An 18,256-nucleotide genomic window follows, 5' to 3' on the forward strand; every position below is an offset into this window, starting at 1 on the left:
CTTAAAACAACAGAAATGTATTCCCTCCCAGTCTAGGCCAAGAGTCTGCAAGCGAGGCTTGAGCAGGGCTGAGCTCCCTCTGAAGTCTCAAGGACTTTCCTCCTTGGCCCTTCCAGGTTCTGGGGGCTGCTAACCCTCAGCCTTCTTTGGCATGTAGCTGCTTTCTGTCCCCATCATAATGTGGCCCTTTTCCCTGCGTGTCTGTGTTATCACATGGCTTTAGAAGGACATCCATCATTGGATTTAGGGCTCACCCAAATCCGTGTGACCTCATTTCAACTAATTACATATGCCAAGACCCTGCTTCCAAATGACATCCTATTCTGAAATTCTGGGTGGATAGGAATCCTGGGCTGAGGAGACAGAGAGGACATTTGGTGTGAGTGAGTGTGTGGTCAGGACATTTGGTGTGAGTGTGTGATCAGGTTTTTAGAAAGGGGGCCAGTGCCTATGACCCCCAACTTAGTAGGGGGTCACGCTCCAGGGAAAGGCAGGAGAAGGAGTAGCGTCAGTTGGAGCACTCATGCCCCCAAATGGCCACCACAGATGCTACTGGGAGTCGGGGCGGGGAAGAAAATAAAGAAATAACAGGCTAGAGGAGACAGAGGTACAAAATGTTGATGTTCTTCATTGAAATGCTTGACATCTTACTACCGGAAGGGTCTGTGGGGCGGTCTCAGTGTTCCTTGCTGACGTTGAAACTGTTTCTCCTGTCTGTCTACTCTGTCTTGTGCAGCTGAAGACCAACTCTGCATCTCAGAGAGGAGGCAGGCCCTGTCTAGACTTCACTTCGGGCCCTCCGGCTACTTCAGCCAACACAACTTGTTCTTGGCTCAGGAGGGAAGATGGATGTCTCCGAGAGGAGCCGAATTTCCCACATCCTGCCCTCCCTTGATCAAGGAGCTCTTTGTGGACTCCGGGATTCTCCACCCAATGGTCGAAGGGCAGGATAAACAGTTTCCTGCCTTAGAAACTCTCCTCACAGAGGCCATCGGAGCGATTTTTCCCTCCCGAGAACTGGCTCGCCTTGCCCTTCAGTTCACCACCGACCCAAAGCGCCTCCAGCAAAACCTCTTTGGAGGGAAATTTTTGGTGAATGTTGGCCAGTTCAACTTGTCTGGAGCCCTTGGCACAAAAGGCACATTTAACTTCAGTCAGTTTTTCCAGCAGTTCGGCCTCCCAGGCTTCCAGAATGGAGGGACCCATCTCGCCAAGCCCCTCTCCTTAGGATTAGATTCAAATCCTGCCACAGAACCCCCGGAAGCCTCTAAGAAGGGAGATGCTACGAATAGGCTGATTGTGGACAGCTTTGGCTTTGAGATCAACTTGCAAGAAAACCAAAATTCCCTGACGTTCCTTGCTTCTCTCCTGGAGCTTCCAGAATTCCTTCTCTTCCTGCAGCAGGCTCTCTCTGTGCCAGAAGACATAGCGAGGGATCTAGGTGATGTGATGGAAATGATGCTCAGTTCCCAGGGCTGTGAGCAGACACCTGGCAGCCTTTTTGTCCCACTGTGCTCAGCAGAAGGAAACTACGAGGACGTCCAGTGCTTCGCTGGAGAGTGCTGGTGTGTGGATTCCCGGGGCAAAGAGCTTGCTGGCTCCAGGGTTCGAGGTGCACGGCCCAGGTGCCCCACAGAGTGTGAGAAGGAAAGGGCTCTCATGCAGAGCCTCTCGGGCAGCCTGCCTGCTGGGGCCAGCCTGTTTGTCCCTTCTTGTAACAGTGAGGGCCATTTCCTACCTGTCCAGTGTTTCAACTCAGAGTGCTACTGCGTGGACGCCGAGGGGCAGGCTATTCCTGGAACTCGAAGTGTGCCTGGAGAACTCAAGCGATGTAAGTCATTGAGTATCCAAGCCACAGATCCTGATTATCTCTTGGGGCCCTGACATGATGCAGTGCAGAAAAAATGGATTCCCTTGTAACTGCTGCAAAGGCAAAATTAGCCAATTCACTTACAAATTGTCCAGAGAAGCGCTGATACTGTCAGCCATTCTGATGAGTGAATACGGGGACCCTTTTGGCCTTCAGGAGCTCAAAGTTTTCTGTAGAGCTGACAACAGCTGATTGCAACAGTGCAACTTCGGTGCTGGGGATGCTCTTGGTCTAGATGTTATTTACAGATTTACGGGTGATGGGATTTCTTTGGCTGTGTAAGTTTTTAGGTAGGATTTGGATAGTCAGGGGTTTTCATCTTGGTCTTTTGGGCTCATGAAACTTTTTCACCTGACCTACCTGTTCCTTGTCCCTTGCAGGCCCAACGCCCTGTCAGTTACAGGCTGAGCAAGCCTTCCTTGGGGTAGCTCGAGCACTGGGCTCTGACTCCAGCGTGCGGCCCTCCTTCTCCAGCAGTTACGTCCCACAGTGCAGTGCCAGTGGACAGTGGAGGCCCGTGCAATGCGATGGCCCTCCTGAGCAGGCCTTTGAGTGGTACGAGCGATGGGGGGCCCAGAACAACAGTAGCCAGGAGCTGACCCTTCCAGAGCTGCTAAGGAAGATCACAAGCTATCGAGAAGCAGCTTCCGGAAGCTTCCGTCTCTTTATTCAAAGTCTGTATGAGGCTGGCCAACAGGACATCTTCCCAGGGCTGGCAAGATACCCTTCTTTCCAAGATGTCCCACTGGCAGTGATGGAAGGCAACCTGACCCAGGCTGGGGGGAACATACTCCTGGAGCCCTACTTCTTCTGGCAGATTATAAATGGCCAGCTCAGCCGATACCCAGGGCCCTACTCAGACTTCAGCATTCCTCTGGCACACTTGAACCTTCGGAGCTGCTGGTGCGTGAATGAGGCTGGTCACGAACTGGAAGGCACCCGGACAGAACCGAGTGAGATCCCGGCATGTGAGTTAAGCCGCGTGGAGAGCTGAATCTGTGTTTTTACAAGCAGGGTGTGTGGTAGGGGGATATTGTCAGAGCTGGCATGAAGTTCGGATATGGCCAGGTACCTGCCTTTCGTGATTGAGGCACCCGAATGCGTTAGTCAGCTCTTGGTGCTGTAGCAGAATACCACGGACTGCGTGGCTTCACCAACAGATGTGTCTCACAGTTCCAGAGGGTACAAGTCCCAGATCAAGGTGTTGGCAGATTCCTTTCCCAGTGAGAGCCATCTTCCAGGCTTGTGGAAGACCACCTTCTCCCTGTGTATTCACATGGCAGTGAGAAAGAGCTCTGGTCTCCTCAACTTTTTGTAAAGACACTAATCCCATCCAGAGGGCCCCATGCTCATGGCTTCTTCTAAACCTCATCACCTCTCCAAGGTCTTCCTTCCAAGTACCATCCCCTTGGGGATTAGGGCTCCAATACATGCATTCTGGGGGGGACATGAGCATTCAGACCATAACACCAAAGCTCATGGAAAGGAAGTCACTTCCGGACACCACTGCAGTAGGTGTTGGCAAAGTTAATGTAGTTCAATTTTAAATTTTAATGTAGTTTGAAGTTAATGTAGTTCATTGTATGATTGATTATTTAAATCAATGCCTCAAATTTGAGCTGGATGTTGTCTGTGGTCAAAGCATGATCTTAAGACCGAGGAAGGCTGTAAAGTAGATATGATGTGGCTCTTGGCCCCCTGTAATCTCTCATAGATTAGGTAGACCTTTGGATTGAGCAATACACAATGTGATTCTACTCACAAGGGCATGCTAGGTGCCCTGGACCTCAGGCAGTACCCCTGGCTTCAAAGTCCCTTTAATTTATTTGAGAGGTTTAATTACAGGACTGATTGGAGAGCAGCCAAAGGAGGTCGATAAGTTCCGCTCTGTGGCTGGCGGACTTATAGGAGAGCTGTGGCATCTGAGGCATGAGCAGAATGAGGCTGACTCTGTCTTAAATTAAAATGTCTTATTACCAAGAGGCCATGCTGGAAGCTTGAAGGGATAACAAGATGGATTCAACACTTATTATCAAATGAGAACCTCTCTAACCAGCACTTGCTAATATTACAGGAGGATATTACAGCTCTTCAAGGCCAAAGAAATCTCTCAGTCCATTCTTTGCAATGTTCAACACTCTCCACACCTTTCTGGATCATGATAACGTCAATCAGATGATTTTGACATTAGCCAAAATGTAGGCTTTAGCAGCAAGTGGGTTTTTAGAATGCTGGGTCATAGGAGCATACAGTAAGAACAGTAGTACCCCAGGCGAAGTCCTGAGTCCTAGCAGCAGGCAGACCCTCCAAGGGAATGGATCAGTATCGGCATGCCTGTTGTATAAAAAGTCTTTTTCTTTTTTTCTTTCTTTCTTTTTTTTTTTTTTTTTAGATTCTCTATACCAACAGTCAGGTCTCCCACATGGGTACATTCCTATGATTTCAGATGCTTTAACACTGAATTTAGTCCTCTTCACATCTGAGTTTTGAGCCCCAAGTTGCTGAGACCAAAAGCACATTGTCACTTGAGTAGTTAGGTTTGCTCACCTTGGCCTGAGTGCCAGGCAAAGCATTTGAACTGGGCTGCGAATCTGCAGGCCTTTCCTGTGAGTACCAAGACTGCCCTCAGGGTACAGGTTAATCTGCGGAAGCAAGTATTAGAGCTCCCATCTGCAGATAGTGTCTATCTTTTCCTTCTAAAGTTCTGCTTCTGGTTTTGCAATGACATATTTTTAACAGCTGGAACAGCGGAGCGAACTTTCTCTAATATATTATTATAGTCATATGTGTCTTTGCTTTACAAGTAAAGAAATACACATGTTCCGGGGGTACTCATTCAAACTCTTTTGTTGATGGGGCACATGATCCAAAGAGTTTGATGACCAGGGTTTGGAGACTTGACCCTCCAAGTGTGGTTCATCAGCAGCATTAGCATCACTTAGTGAAGCTGATCGAAATTTGGAATTCTGGACCCCACCTGCTGAATGGATCCCTGCCTCTCTCTAGGCTCCCCAGGAGGCTCTGATGTTCCCAAAAGCTTGAGAAGGGTTGGCCTAGAGGACACAGTACAGGTTCTGCTGGGGTCTTCAGCCCTGTTTCTACCGCCGACTATTCTGTGGCCAGAGACACAACCTTGGTTTAATCATAAGGTCTGCATAAGAATGGATAAGTCCCTTAAAGGTTGTTGTGAGCTTTGTAAGAGGTAATTGATGTGAAGTGCCAGGTGTGGTGCACAGAGAGTCCTTCCTAAATGGTTGTATTCATGCAACTGACATTAAGTAATAAAGTGACCAGTGACCTTCCTATCTGTAAGCAGGGCAGACGGTCCTGCCTCCAGGGACATGAGGTCAGCTCCTGTCCATATCATAATCCCCAGCCTGCTTGAAATTTTGCTTTTTTTAGGTAATATGCAATTATGGACAACCACTGTATGGTTGAAGTAATACACTGTGATGTATGATGGGAAGACAATCCTAAGAAGGGTGTGGTGTCTGCTCCCAGGGACTTAGTGAGGGAAACTAAGGTGTCATCATGTGAATAATAAACAGAAGCTCTGGGAGTATGAACACAGAAAACCAATGGAGGATATGCCCAGAGACTGGGGCTATTCATGGGTTGGGGGGTTGGGTAAAGGTTTGCATGGCATCAGCTTCTGAATTGTGAAGGATGTTTGCCCACCCGAAAATGGGTGGCAGGCCCTTCCTAATAGAGGAAATGGTATGTGCCAGGTCAGGGCAGCCAAAAAAGGGTCTGCTTTGTTGGGAATGGGGTGCGGGAAATCTCAGTGACATAGGAAGGGAAGGGACTGGGAGGGAGTGATGGAAGAAGAAGGTAATTATAAACCTGAGCCAGACTTTACAAGGTCTTATGTGTCAAAACAAATCTCATATGTCCAGTTACAGAATTTCCATTCCTTTCTGGAAGACATGGATAGCAAGCTTAGATTTCTAAACAGGAGTTTTCACTTCAGGGATTCCTGATCCCTGGAACTGATAGGATAGATTATTTGATCAAGAACATCCATAGAAAGCAATAATGTTGTCAAATTCCAGAAGTCAAGGGTTTCTGCTGATTCCATGCTGTCAAAAGGACCCACTGAACACATTCACTGATGAATTTACGAAGTGGTTGTTTGTGAATAAATATGGCCAGTGTGACTTTTGTTAATAGCGACAACTTCAGAGACAACATGTGCCAGACACTGTGCCAAGCTCTTCACCTGCAACACATCATAGAATAATTATAAAAATCCTATGAAGAAGATGTCCCAATCTTCCCCATTTCACAGACTGAAGCTCAGAAGGGTTAAACACATTATCCAAAATGGTACAGCTAATAAGTGATGCAGCTGACATTTAATCCATTCTCTGAGAACCATGCTCTTTTCACTTTGCAAGAATAATTCTCTACTAACCTACAATGTTTCCCTTCAACTCTTGATATCCATCCATCCACCCACCCACCCATCCATCCATCCATCCATTTATCTACTCCCACATCCATCCATCCATCCATCCATCCATCCATCCATCCATCCACCCATCTATAGCTCTCCATCTCTCCTCTGGAGGCAGCTGGTCAAGATCTCTGGTTCTGGAGTCATACTGACTAGACTAGAATTATGAATCAACTACTTGTTAGCTAGGATGGAGCCTACATGACTTTGAGTTATGTGACTTATCCATGCCTCAGCTTCTCATCCATAACACACGGCTAAAAATGTTATCTTACTGGGCTGTTGTATAGATTAAATCAGATTGTCCATGTAAATGCACTTAGAATAATGTCTGGGAATAGACATTAGTTTTACTCAACTTCTTACACAGCAGGTCCTCTGTAAATGGTGAGTGAATGCAATTGTAGAAATGAAACAGAAGGAACATTCCAGGCTGTAAAAAGAGCTGGGTGAAGGAAACAGCCGTGGCAGACACGTGTGCATATGTATATGCACACGCATCTCAGAGGGGTCCAAGTGTCCAGCCATGATCTCTTTACTCCCCCAGGTCCTGGCTCTTGTGAGATGGTGAAGCTTCGTGTTCTGAAGTTTATTAAGGAAACAGAAGAGATCGTCTTGGCTTCCAACAGTTCTTGGTTCCCTCTGGGAGAGAGTTTCCTAGCGGCCAAAGGCATCTGGCTGACCAACGAGGAGCTCTCCCTTCCTCAACTCTCTCCACCCCGGGAGACGTTCTCAGAGAAGTTTCTGAGCGGGGGCGATTACGCCATTCGTCTGGCAGCTCAGTCTAGTGAGTTCCGTGTACTTCTGGCTTCTTGTTCCGGCTCGTTGGGAAGGCAAGGGCTTGACTTAGCTCAAACTTTGTGGCCTGGGTTTTCCCAGGCTGGTGGGTCCCTGAAAAGACAAAGTGGTTTTGTGTGCCAGTCAAAGCTGGAATGATGCACACCTCTCCAATATATTCCCGAATCCACCAGCACAGCCACTTAGGGGCAGGTCTCCACATTTTGTACCGTGGATGGTGCCCTAAGTCCACCATGCAGCCACATTTTTGCTAGAATGTGAGGGGACCTGGGCCGAAATGCTCATGGTCTGTTCTGAAGCTTCCCTCTACTTCTGTGGGGAAAAAGGAGTTACATGCGATCAGTGTTGCGCTCACCATCTGTGATTCCTTTCATACGCAGAGAGTGGGGTTCAGGCACATGCCCACATTAACCCAGCGAATAGCTAGCAGAGCCTGCATGGTTTGGGCCCCCGAGCCTCTGTCCCCTGCTGCACTGATCCCTGGTGCCCAGAGCCTGGGGCTGTCTCATTCCAGAGCCCCTGGTCTTCCTCCACCACCTGAAGCCTCTGGGGCAGGAGGGTCCGAGCGCTCTCCCGGGCCTCTCACTGACCCCACACCGATTGGGCAGGGCAAACAATTGCTCTACTGCAAGCATCCCGAGCTCCCCGCTCCTTGACAGATGATCTCAGTGGCTTCCCTCTCCGGGCTTCTCTGGGCTGCGGTCACACAAAGCAATGCGGCGTTGCCCCTGACAACATCCGTGCCAAGACGAGAGCCCCCTGCCCACTGCCCCAGCCCTGCAGGCCGGGGCCTTCCTGCTTTCCCCCTCAGGGATGTCTGCTGCTGCCACCTGGGGATGGGGGCTCAGGTGTCCAAACCCCAGTGAGAATCTTCCAAGCACCATCTTTGTTTCCTGCCTCACTGCCATGCCCGTGGTCTCTTTCGGAGCACGAGGCACCACGTACTGGTCATCTTTCTGTCGTGGGGCCTGGCACAGTGCCTGACAGATAGAGGAAGCGCAGGCCGTGTTGCTAAACGATCCTTCTTGCTTCTTTTGTTCCCACTTTATTTCTCCTCTGTCCCCTCCCCCCCCCCCCCCCCGCCAAGTTCAGACACTTCTTTTCTCTGTTCCTCAGGGAAATAGGGACTTCTGCTTTTGGTAAGAAACCAGTTGTTTTCCATTTGGTCCCTGGACAAGGTTTGATGTCATCAGAGGGTTATGTGGGACTGATGCTCGCGTGGTTGTGAACACTGGTTAGGGACGGACTGGAGAGGAAGGGGAGAAGCTCTTCCTGGGATTTGGTCATTGAATGGCACCATGGCATTTTCTTCAGAAGTGAAGTTAAGGAAGTTGCCCTCCACCTAGCAGCGCGCTCTGACGTTGCCTGTCTGGGGCGGTGGTGAAAAGAGGAAGGGTCCATGGAGAAGGACCAGGGGTGCTCATTTCTCTCGAATCCTTCAAGACGAGAGGAGGTGTTTCTAATCTCGCAGAGGCGAGGAAGCTGCTTGTGTGTAGACCTCCACGTCCTGCAGGGTCTGGTGGCAGACCTAGGACCACAAGAGATGAGGGTCACAGAGTGTCTTTGGCCAATAACACGTGGTCGCCGTGTTCTCGGGCCTGGGTAGGGAGGGACGCGGGAGTCCTTTTACCCAACTGTGCTTGGCACGAGCTTGGTGCTCAAGATCTTTAGACATAAATGTCACACTGACCCCGTCGGGGAGGTATTAGAACCGTTTCACGGGTGGGAAGACCGTGGTTCAGAGAGCTTAGGGAGCTCGCTCTTGCCCACTAAGATCACTCATGAGAACCGAGAGGTGCTGTGCCAGGATTTGGGCAGAAGCTCGTCAGACCCACTGTCTAGGGTCCTGGTCTCCTCAAGGGGTCCTGACCGTGGGCTGCTGGTATCTCCCCTAGGGAGCCGCGAGCCCCTCTCTGAGAGGGGCAAGTCGGGAGATGTGCTTCAGGGGGAGGCCGACCACTGCCCGCTGGGCTGCCCTAGATAAGACCCTGTGGCTGCATGGCTGTTGTCAGCGCCAGAGCCCACGTGGCGAGGCCCTTCCAGGTTGGAGGCTCACGCTGCGGCTCCCCTCTCTCCCTACCGCAGCCCTTGACTTCTATCAGAGACGCGACCTTCTCCCGGGGGAGTCCACACGCGCAGCCGCCCTGCTGCGGCCCGGCCCCTACGTGCCCCAGTGCGATGTGTGGGGAGGCTGGGAGCCCGTGCAGTGCCACGCCGGGACTGGTGAGTGGGGATGCGCACCCTGGGGCGGGGGTTGTTGGTGGTGGAGTGACAACCCACTTTGTCCTTGAGAGCAAAGGACTTTGTGCTGGGATCAGTGCACTGAGGCCCCTCTTTGGCAGTGGGTGGCAAATCCCTGAGCGTCTCTGACTTTGGTTTTCCCAACTATTTGATGGGAGTTGGGACCTACCAGCCAGAAGGTCCAGTGAGTCCTTGCGGGAGGGATTGGGGTGTGTGATCGTGGACGGGGGGCAGGGGGCTTAGACGTGGGACTTGCTGGTACTTCTGTGAATGCACAGAAGGAAAGTTGTTTGGGGGCACATACCCCCCTGACGCACTTCCTAAACTTCTGAGTCCTGACTCTTTCCTAGGGTACTGCTGGTGTGTGGACGGGAAGGGAGAGTACGTCCCTGCCTCGCTGACTGCCCGCTCCCCACAGGTCCCCCAGTGTAAGTGAAGCTCGAGGAGCTCTCTCCCGATCCTGGTGGTGGGAACTCTAGCCCAGCGGTGACAGCTGTTGTTGCCCAGCCTAGGGATGCCCCTGGATCAGCCCGAGTGCCCTCAGACCAGCCCCCGAGGGCAGCCAGGCCGGATTTTCCCACATCCCCAGTCCTGGAAGATTCTCGTGATCTTGGCCCTGCCTGATCTGGGCACCTAGCTTCCTAGGAGGGGAGAGTCACCGACCACGGAGAAAGGGCCTGGAGTCCCCTTCTTCCCACCTGCTCCCAGGACACGTTCATCTGCTTCTGCCATCTCACAGTCTGACAATCGTCCCACAGCTGCCCGAGAGGCCAGCCTCCCCCCTGGGGCTCAGACCCATGTCATCAAGACCCACATCACATTCAAGGATGATACACCCCTCTTCCCCCACGGGTCTCTGTCCTTCAACCACGGCCTGCTTCTCCTCTGAGGTTCCAGATATCTGCGCAGGGTCTCTCCATCTACCCCAATGGAGGGACCGCCTGGGCTCCCTGCTTTCCCCCTGCACCCACGGCCAGTCAGTTAGGAGTTTCACTGTCTCTCTCCCTCAGGCCCCACGGCCTGTGAGACATCTCGAGCCACCGGGCTGCTTTCCAGCTGGAAACAGGCTGCATCCCAGGGAAACCCATCTCCAGAAGACCTCTTCATCCCAACCTGCCTAGAGGTAAGGCTCTGAAGGCCTAGGACGGTTTGAGATGGGAGCCAGAGCTTTCTCCCACACGCTGAGGATGGCTTTTCTAGTTTTCAATCAACTTGTTTTAGTTAAAAACTCATAGGCAGTCACATGACATCAAAAACTAATGATGTACCATATGGTGATGAACGTTACATAGTGATGATGACAGAGAATATCTTTTTTTTAAAACAAGGTAAAAACAAAGACAAAAACAAAAACACAAGAAAAACAAAACCAAAAAAACCTCACAGGCAGTTCTAGGCCTGGGCTTTCGTCTTCACCCTGGCGACCCTGGCTGGGTGACTTGGGGCAATTTGCTTACCTTCTCTGTGTCCTAGTTTGCTTTATTTGACCCCGAGATTGGGCCACGTTTTTATCCTACCTAGTGCGAGGACTGTTTTGAGGCCCCAGGGAAATACCTTCCATGAAATAATCTATACTTACGTACTTGCTCCTGTGCCTTTCCCAAAGTCATCCTGGCCACATTGCTATGCCCATCTCATATCTGTTTCTTATTATAAAGGGAAGTCATTATAATAGTACCTTTCTCAGATTGTTGGATGATTGCAGGAAATGATACAAAACCCCAAAGAAAGGATTCTCACGGGAGTTTTAATCCCTTACTTGCTGAGTGTTGGCAGTCTCTGCTCAGCCCCCGGTGGTTTCTGGAAGCCAGAGGAAGTCAGCCATGTAGAAGTTAGACTACAAATCCCTGAACAGAAGCTTCCTTATTATTTTTTAAGGGTTTTATGTCTTTAAGGTTTTATTTATTCATTTGAGAGAGAGAGAGGAAAGGGGAGATGGGCCGAGGGAGAAGCAGACTCTGCTGAGCAGGGATCTAGATCTGAGCCAAAGGTGGTCACTTCACCAACTGAGTCATCCAGGCACCCCAAAGCTTCCTTCTTCTTCTTTATTATTGTTGCTTTTTGGGCTGTGGACGTGGATCCCAGTTACTACTGAGTTGACAGAGAAATTAGCCTCTTTAGCTTTTTATCTTGGCTTACAGCCCCCTCTGGCTGAGACAGAAGTCTCTTCCACCATCCTGGATTCCACCCATGGATAAGGAGAGGTAGAAGCCGCAGCTTCTGTCTGAAGGAAGAGCAATCCTGAGCTAGCCCTGAAGGAGTGGTTTCTCAGCCTGCCTCCCGTTTAGGCCCCAGGGGCCAGGAACAGGACTCAAGCCTTCCACTGCCCCAACTGGGCAGTGGATGGCTGGGTCTTTGATCTAGCTACCTTGGAGATGTTCAATTAGTGACCAGAATGTTCTCAATTTTAAGCCTTTCTCCTGTAAAATGTTTTCAAAGTTTTCCTTGCATTTGAATCTTACCTGTATAGCTTCCAAGCCATGTAACTAGGGGCATATGCCTGACCTCTCTGGGCCTCTGTGTAGAAAGGGGGCAGGAGGGTCCCTGCCTCCTAGGGACTGTGTGACACTCTGGGTGTGGGGGCTGGTGCAGATTGGCATGGAGTGGTCCTCATGATTATGCTCCCTGTTACTGTCAGGTGCTCTTACCGCCATTTCTTGCCTGTGAACCAAGCACAGCAGAGTATGAAATAAGGAGTGGTGAGCAGAAGCCCAGAAAGCCCTCGGTGACAGCCAGGAGGCTGCGGGCAGCTGGTTTTCCGCAGTGCACCTGCTGGTTCTCATGCTTTTCTGTGCCAGATGCAGGAGACAGGACAACGTCTATCATCAAGGCTCCGAGAAGGAGTGCGTGCAGGCATCAGACGAGTCCTACCTCCTTTTCCCTTTAGTGGGGAAACTGAGGCCCAGCAGATCGAAGGGCCTTGCTCAGTGTTCCCCAGCTGGTCCCAGGACAGTCTGGGAGAGAAAGGCCCAGCCAGATACAGTCTGGGTAGCTGCCTTCTGCTGATTTCTTCATTCTCTCTTACAGATGGTGCAGACTTCTTTTCTCCTAGGGGTGCTTGTGGAAAATCATTTCTGGCACTGGGCTGGGGAGCTTGGAGCAGGATAGTGGCTGGGCTTTGGGGCCGGATGGGTTTAGACCCAGCCCAGCTCTGCCATTCTCTGCCTATGGGGTGTTGCTCTGACCCTTCACATCTCTGAGGCTCAGCTTTTCCCACCCTAAAAGAAGAGAACTGTGGGCCTGGCCTCATGGGATTATTGTAACCATCAATTCCAAGAACGTACATCAAGGGTCTGTAGCCCATGGCGTCTGCCTCTCTTTTTGGAGAAACCATCACCATAGTTTTGAAAGGAACATTCTGGATGTCTGCCTGCTGACCTGGTGGCTGCAGTAGCATCTTCCCTGGGGTGACATGCCCTTGGCTTTGTCTCAGACAGGAGAGTTTGCCAGGCTGCAGGAGTTGGAGGCCGGCCGCTGGTGTGTGGACCCAGCCTCAGGGGAGGGAGCGCCTCCCAGCAGGAACAACAGCACCCCATGTGAGTGGTTGCCTCTCCTCTTGCCCCTGCCCGCCGTGAGCACTGGCTCCCTGTTCCATGGCTCTGGAAGCTTCTCCCCTTGCTATGCCTCCGGTTCCTCTCTGTGAAAGAGGCACAGTGGATTCTTTGGCAGGGAGGAACCAAGAAGTGCAGACCAGCAGGGTCCCCGATGCAGTGGCTCTGGAGCTTTCTGGGGGCACTGGCTGTGTGTTGCAGATGCCACACCGGCCCCTGCCTGCTCCCTCAGCTGCCAGCCTGGCCCTACCGTCTGCTTTCCATGGTGAAGTCAAGATGATGTCCCCAAAGTGCAAAGGGGCTGATGTCCCTTCTCTGCCTCCCCGGCGTCCTCAGGGCCCAAGCACCGCACCGTGACTCATTGGCCCTGGGGTGGGGGTTAGCGTGTGGATCTTACACCTCCCTCTGCTTCTCTCCTTCGCTGCATTTTCTGCTCTAAGGACTGGGTGTTATCAACTGTAGTCAGACTTTTCAAGAAAGAGGATGCTCTCTTCCCCCCGGGTCTTCACGTGCTCTGGTTCAGCCACCTGCCCTTGTGCCCTCCCTGGCTAATTCCTACTCAGAACATGCATCAGTCCTTCCGGACTGGCCTCCCTTCCAGGGCGGAGGGCAGTGATTTCAGCGGGCTCCCGGACGGCGCTGCACATTGTCCCCTTCCCCTTTCCACTCTGCGCTGTAATTCCCTCCCCTACTTGTTCAGTCTCCTTAAAGATGCCACGTTCTGTGACAGCAGTATGTGTGCGTGTGTGTGCGTGCACGTGTGTGCGTGTGTGTGCGTGTGTGTCGGGGGAGTACCGACCTGACCAAAGCCCAGTCTTTGCCCTATCCCAGGTTAGCCCCACAGTGAGAAGACAGCCCCAGACCCTAGAGGGCCCAGCAGGTGGCTGGCGGCAGGTGGCGGTGGGTGGCAGCTATGGGGGCCAGGGGCCCACTGAGCTTGTCTTTGTGTCCAGGCCCGAGCCTCTGCGAAGTACTTCCGAGTGGGGTCCCATCCAGGAGAGCCAGCTCAGGCTCTGCCCCAGCCTGCAGGGCAGAGGACGGAGGGTTTTCCCCCGTGCAGTGTGACCCGGCCCAAGGCATCTGCTGGTGTGTCCTGGACAGCGGAGAGGAGGTGCCTGGGACCCGTGTGGCCGGGAGCCAGCCGGCCTGTGAGAGTAAGCTGTGACCCTGGGAGACGCTCCCTGGACTGCGGGGGGCGGGGGGCTGGCCGGGGCGGGGGAGCTGCTGCTCATCTCTTCCTTCACGCAAGGGGATGCGGAGGCAGTGGATTCTCATGCTGCCAAAACTTGTGTCTACTTCCTAAGAGTGCTCAGCCCTGCAGCTGAAGTCCAGGAGGGTCTGGGCAGGGATCCCCAGAGCTGGTATCTCAGAACTGGGGTGCTAGTCTGCTGGGGTTCAGGGTCTTGGTTTCCCCATCCTCGAGTGGGGAAGGGGGCCTGATGCAGGATCTCAGGGACGGTGGGGCCATCCTAGCCGGGAGGCTTCAGAAATCTGTGGAGGCGTTGATTTATTTCTAGTTTTAGTTAAAAAAAAAAATTGTTTTGGTATCAAATACTAAATTATCTATCAGATAAATATATAATATTAAAACACATGATTATAGATTAAAATATATTTACTTGGTTTTCAGTGACTTACCTTTTATTTTTTCCTGTATACTCAAGTCATAGGATATTATAGTCATTTTAAAATGTATGTGAGCAAGTAGGTTAGACTCTGTGTGAATTCCGCTTCAGGATGGTAAAGGAAGATGCTGCAAAATATTTATTGCAGGTTGGGGCATTGGGTCTGGTGGGATTGAGAAATATGGCGCTATGATTCTGATTTCATTGCAGCTGCCTTTCTTTTGCTGTCCTTATTGGTTTATTTTTAAAATTTTGTCGTCTGTTTACAACATTCTGAATGGCGGAGACGTTTTGCTAGGCCTAGAGGGTTGTATATATAAAAAGAATTGCTGTGGATTCGTGAGTGTGTATTTATATTTGGAAGGAGGCAGGGGGAGGCTGCCGAAGCAGGGTGGAGGGAAGAGCTGCCCCCTCTCTCTGCAGGGCTCCTTCCCTTTTGTCTCTCCCCGTCCTGTGGTGTGCCCACGCCTTTCCCCACACGCCTGTCCTCCCGAGCTCTGGCGTGGTCATCTGTCCAGGGCTGGACAAGGCAGGACCCTGTCATGCTCATCTCTGGGGCCGGGAGCAGCTGTCACCAAGCAAGAAACATAGGAGGTGCCCGATGGGTATTTATGGGCGGAACTCCCTGTCCTGTGTCCCACAGAGGTGTGGTGTCAGCCTTGGTCAGGGTGGAAACAGTCAGCACCCAGCTTCCTCGTCATCTAAGAGTGGCTCTCACTGTCTGGGACGGAGGACATAGACAGATGTGTCTCCCCCAGGAACAGGGCTGGGAGCACAGGTCCTGTAAGATTTGGGAAGACCCCATGTGACGTGGCCTTGCCGGGTTCCAGGACAGTGGCTCATGTGTACAGGAGATTGACCCGCTGAAAGTGATTTTCACATCTCGTAGTTCAGTTTTGTCCCCTCAACAGCACTGATGAATAGAACGGTCCCATCCCCCCATGTTATGGAGGACAAAACTGGGGCTCACAGGCGTTCATTAGCCTGTCCAGTCTCAGAGCCAGCAAGCAGGACAGCCAGCACCGACCACGAGGCTCCTCCTCCTGACGTGTCTGCAGAGTGTGGCGGAGAAAACCAGATGTGGGGAGCAGGCAGACTTGAATGCCAACTCTTACACTCCCTTGCTGGGTGACCTTGGGCTAGTCCCTTAACCTCTCTGGACCTCAGTTTCCCAGTCTGAGGGATTCCCAGCACTATAGCAATTTCTTGAGTCATTGTTAGGATTCATTCAAATAGTCTTTATCAACTCCTCAGCCTGGTGGCTCAGAGCACAGCCTCGGGTGCCATGCCTGGTCCTTTCCTGGCAGCCGCAGGACTTAGAGCAGAAAGGCTCATCTCCCCGTGCTTCGTCGTCCTCACCTATGGCCAGAGGGTGACAATAGTCCTCCCCCACGGAGTTGCTTTGAAGATGAAATGGGTTCAGGGGAGGCACTCAGGACAGCCCCCGCACACAGTTACCGAGCTGCGTGTCCCTGGGCAGGTCACTTAGCTCCTCTGAGCCTCCATTTTCCCCATCAATGAGATGACCCTGCCTGAGCCCAGAAGAGAGCAGGGCCCTTGGAGATAGTATTATAACTGCCAGTGTGGAGGGCTCCGAAGAGGAGATACGGGGCTCGGGGAGCACAGAGGAAGGACAGCGGTGAGGGGCAGGGGATGTGCATTCCCATCTCGGAGCAGCACCAGGTAAGGGGAAGCCCTTTTCTCCCGGGGTAGTGGTTAGATTCAGAGGACCCGTGCCCAGGTGCTCTGTCCCTCCAAATCCTCAACATTCGGTTTCTTCCTCTGTAAGGGGAGGGTGATAACACCAGGGCTGCCGACTTCATGGGCTTATTTTGAGTAAGGGGCAGGGAAATACTGATCACGACCTAGTTTCACAAACTCGAAAATTCGTGGCTAACGATCACATATGGCGACGGCCAGCTTAGCCTGGTGGGGCACCAAATGCCCCTTCTTTGTTCTGAAAGGGTTAATTCATGTCCTAAAATTTCCATCGCAGGCAGTAACGTAGTTTCTTGCTGTTATCCATAATAATGACTCAAGTTAATGACCATTTATTATGTGCCGATAACTCCTCTGAGCTCTTTATGGGCCTTAATTCATTTCGATTCCCACCATCCTTAAGAAGTAGCATCATTGCTTATTGTCGCCATTTTTACAGAGGAGGAAGCTGAAACACAGAGACGTTAATTAACATGCTCAAGGTGCTCAGCCAGAAAGCGATTGAGCTGGGATTCAAATCCCTGTCGGCTGGCCCCTGAGCCCACAGGCTGACTCTCCTCGTCCCCACAGACACGTGGCACTTGGTGAGAACCAACTCAGCAAGCCCACGGCTGATTACTGCAAAACCTCGACCCGACGCCAGTGTGGGTATTAAAGAGAGGGCCCCTGTACCCTGGAGGTCAGAATGGGTCTTCCTCCGTCTTTGAGGCCCCCCGAGGACCCTCGAGTCACATGTGGATTACAGCTGTGAAAACCAGACCCATGTGGGCGGCAAGGCTGGGCCCGAGAGTCAGATAATTAACTAAAACTCTGGTCATGTATGAAATTGGCTCACCGAGAGTGTGTGTTATTTCATTTACTTGTTCGTCCACTTATGTAACATATATCCCCAGAGCTTATGTTCTGGGGGGAACAGAGGAGAAGCACCCTCTTTCCTGCCCTGGCTCCGTGCGGCGGGGAGGCCGGTGTGCAGGTGATAAGTTTTGGATGAATGGCCCCGTGGAGGTCCGCCCAGGAGGCCTGAGAGCTCGCTGCGTGCACCTGGGAGAGCCACGGAAGGACTTAGAAAGCAGGGGATGCTGAGCTCATGATGCAGGGTCATAAAGGGAGTCCAGGCAGCTGCACAGGTGAAGGGAAGGCCTTGGGGTGCGCAAGCAGGCTGTGTTCGGGGAGCGATAGCCCTGCAGAGGCAGAGGGGCAGGAGGGGTTGAGAGAAGAGAGGGTCAGGTCTGTAGGCCCTCAGGGCAATTGAGAGCCTGTGTCCAGCTTCACGGGGGCATCTCCACTGGTGGGCGGGCTTGGATGGGATGGAGCCAGGTATGGAAGCTTCTGGAGGTAGTGTTTTGGGAACAGGTGGCTAACACCTAAATGAAGGGAGCGCAGTGGGGACGGAAGGGGTGGTCTGCAGCCCTCCCTCGCTCTGGGGAAAGCGGATGGGACCATCTGGGGGCTGCTGCTGTGTTTTGCTTGGGACAGCTGGGGGTTGGGGTGCATGTTGAGCTCCGGACACTGACGCAGGAGCAGACCTGGCCACTAGTGAGGAGGTCTGGTGCGCTGCCTTCGACGTGGAGACAACCAGGTGGCAAATGGACTGACAGGTGGGAAGGAGCTCGGAGGACCCAAGCTGGAGAGGAAGACCTGGGTGTGGTTCCCGCTCAGGAGTCTGTTCAAGCGGCGAAAAGAGGGCGGAGAGAGGGCGGGGAGCGGGCCGGGGAACGGGAGAAGTCAGAGCCCCCTTGTGCGGCTAGCGCCCACCGGGGCCCCTCTTTCCTTCCAGGCCCCCAGTGCCCGCTGCCGTTCAGCACGCCGGCTGTGGCCGGCGGAGTGATCCTGTGTGAGCCAGCCTCGGGCGCAGGAGGAGCCCCCGTCCAGCGGTGCCGGCTGCTGTGCCGCCGGGGCTATCGGAGCGCCTTCCTGCCGGGGCCACTGCTCTGTAGCCTTGAGGAGCAGCGCTGGGTGTCCCAGCCGCCCCAGCCCCACGCCTGCCAGCGTGAGT

The 18,256-nt window shown here is 52.5% G+C and overlaps 1 protein-coding gene across 1 annotated transcript in view; it reads left to right on the forward strand.

Annotated features, from left to right (window-relative positions):
- The window catches only part of TG (thyroglobulin), a 236,969-nt gene that overhangs the window by 17,194 nt on the left and 201,519 nt on the right, over positions 1 to 18,256 (forward strand). The window contains exons 10-18 of the mRNA XM_059395530.1: positions 737 to 1,831; positions 2,251 to 2,838; positions 6,874 to 7,113; positions 9,210 to 9,347; positions 9,716 to 9,793; positions 10,376 to 10,488; positions 12,799 to 12,901; positions 13,870 to 14,070; positions 18,038 to 18,250. Coding sequence (XP_059251513.1) covers positions 737 to 1,831; positions 2,251 to 2,838; positions 6,874 to 7,113; positions 9,210 to 9,347; positions 9,716 to 9,793; positions 10,376 to 10,488; positions 12,799 to 12,901; positions 13,870 to 14,070; positions 18,038 to 18,250 — 2,769 coding nt within the window. The remainder of the gene's footprint in view (positions 1 to 736; positions 1,832 to 2,250; positions 2,839 to 6,873; positions 7,114 to 9,209; positions 9,348 to 9,715; positions 9,794 to 10,375; positions 10,489 to 12,798; positions 12,902 to 13,869; positions 14,071 to 18,037; positions 18,251 to 18,256) is intronic.

The sequence above is a fragment of the Mustela nigripes genome, chromosome 3, assembly GCF_022355385.1.
Source record: "Mustela nigripes isolate SB6536 chromosome 3, MUSNIG.SB6536, whole genome shotgun sequence".
Lineage (NCBI taxonomy): Eukaryota > Metazoa > Chordata > Mammalia > Carnivora > Mustelidae > Mustela > Mustela nigripes.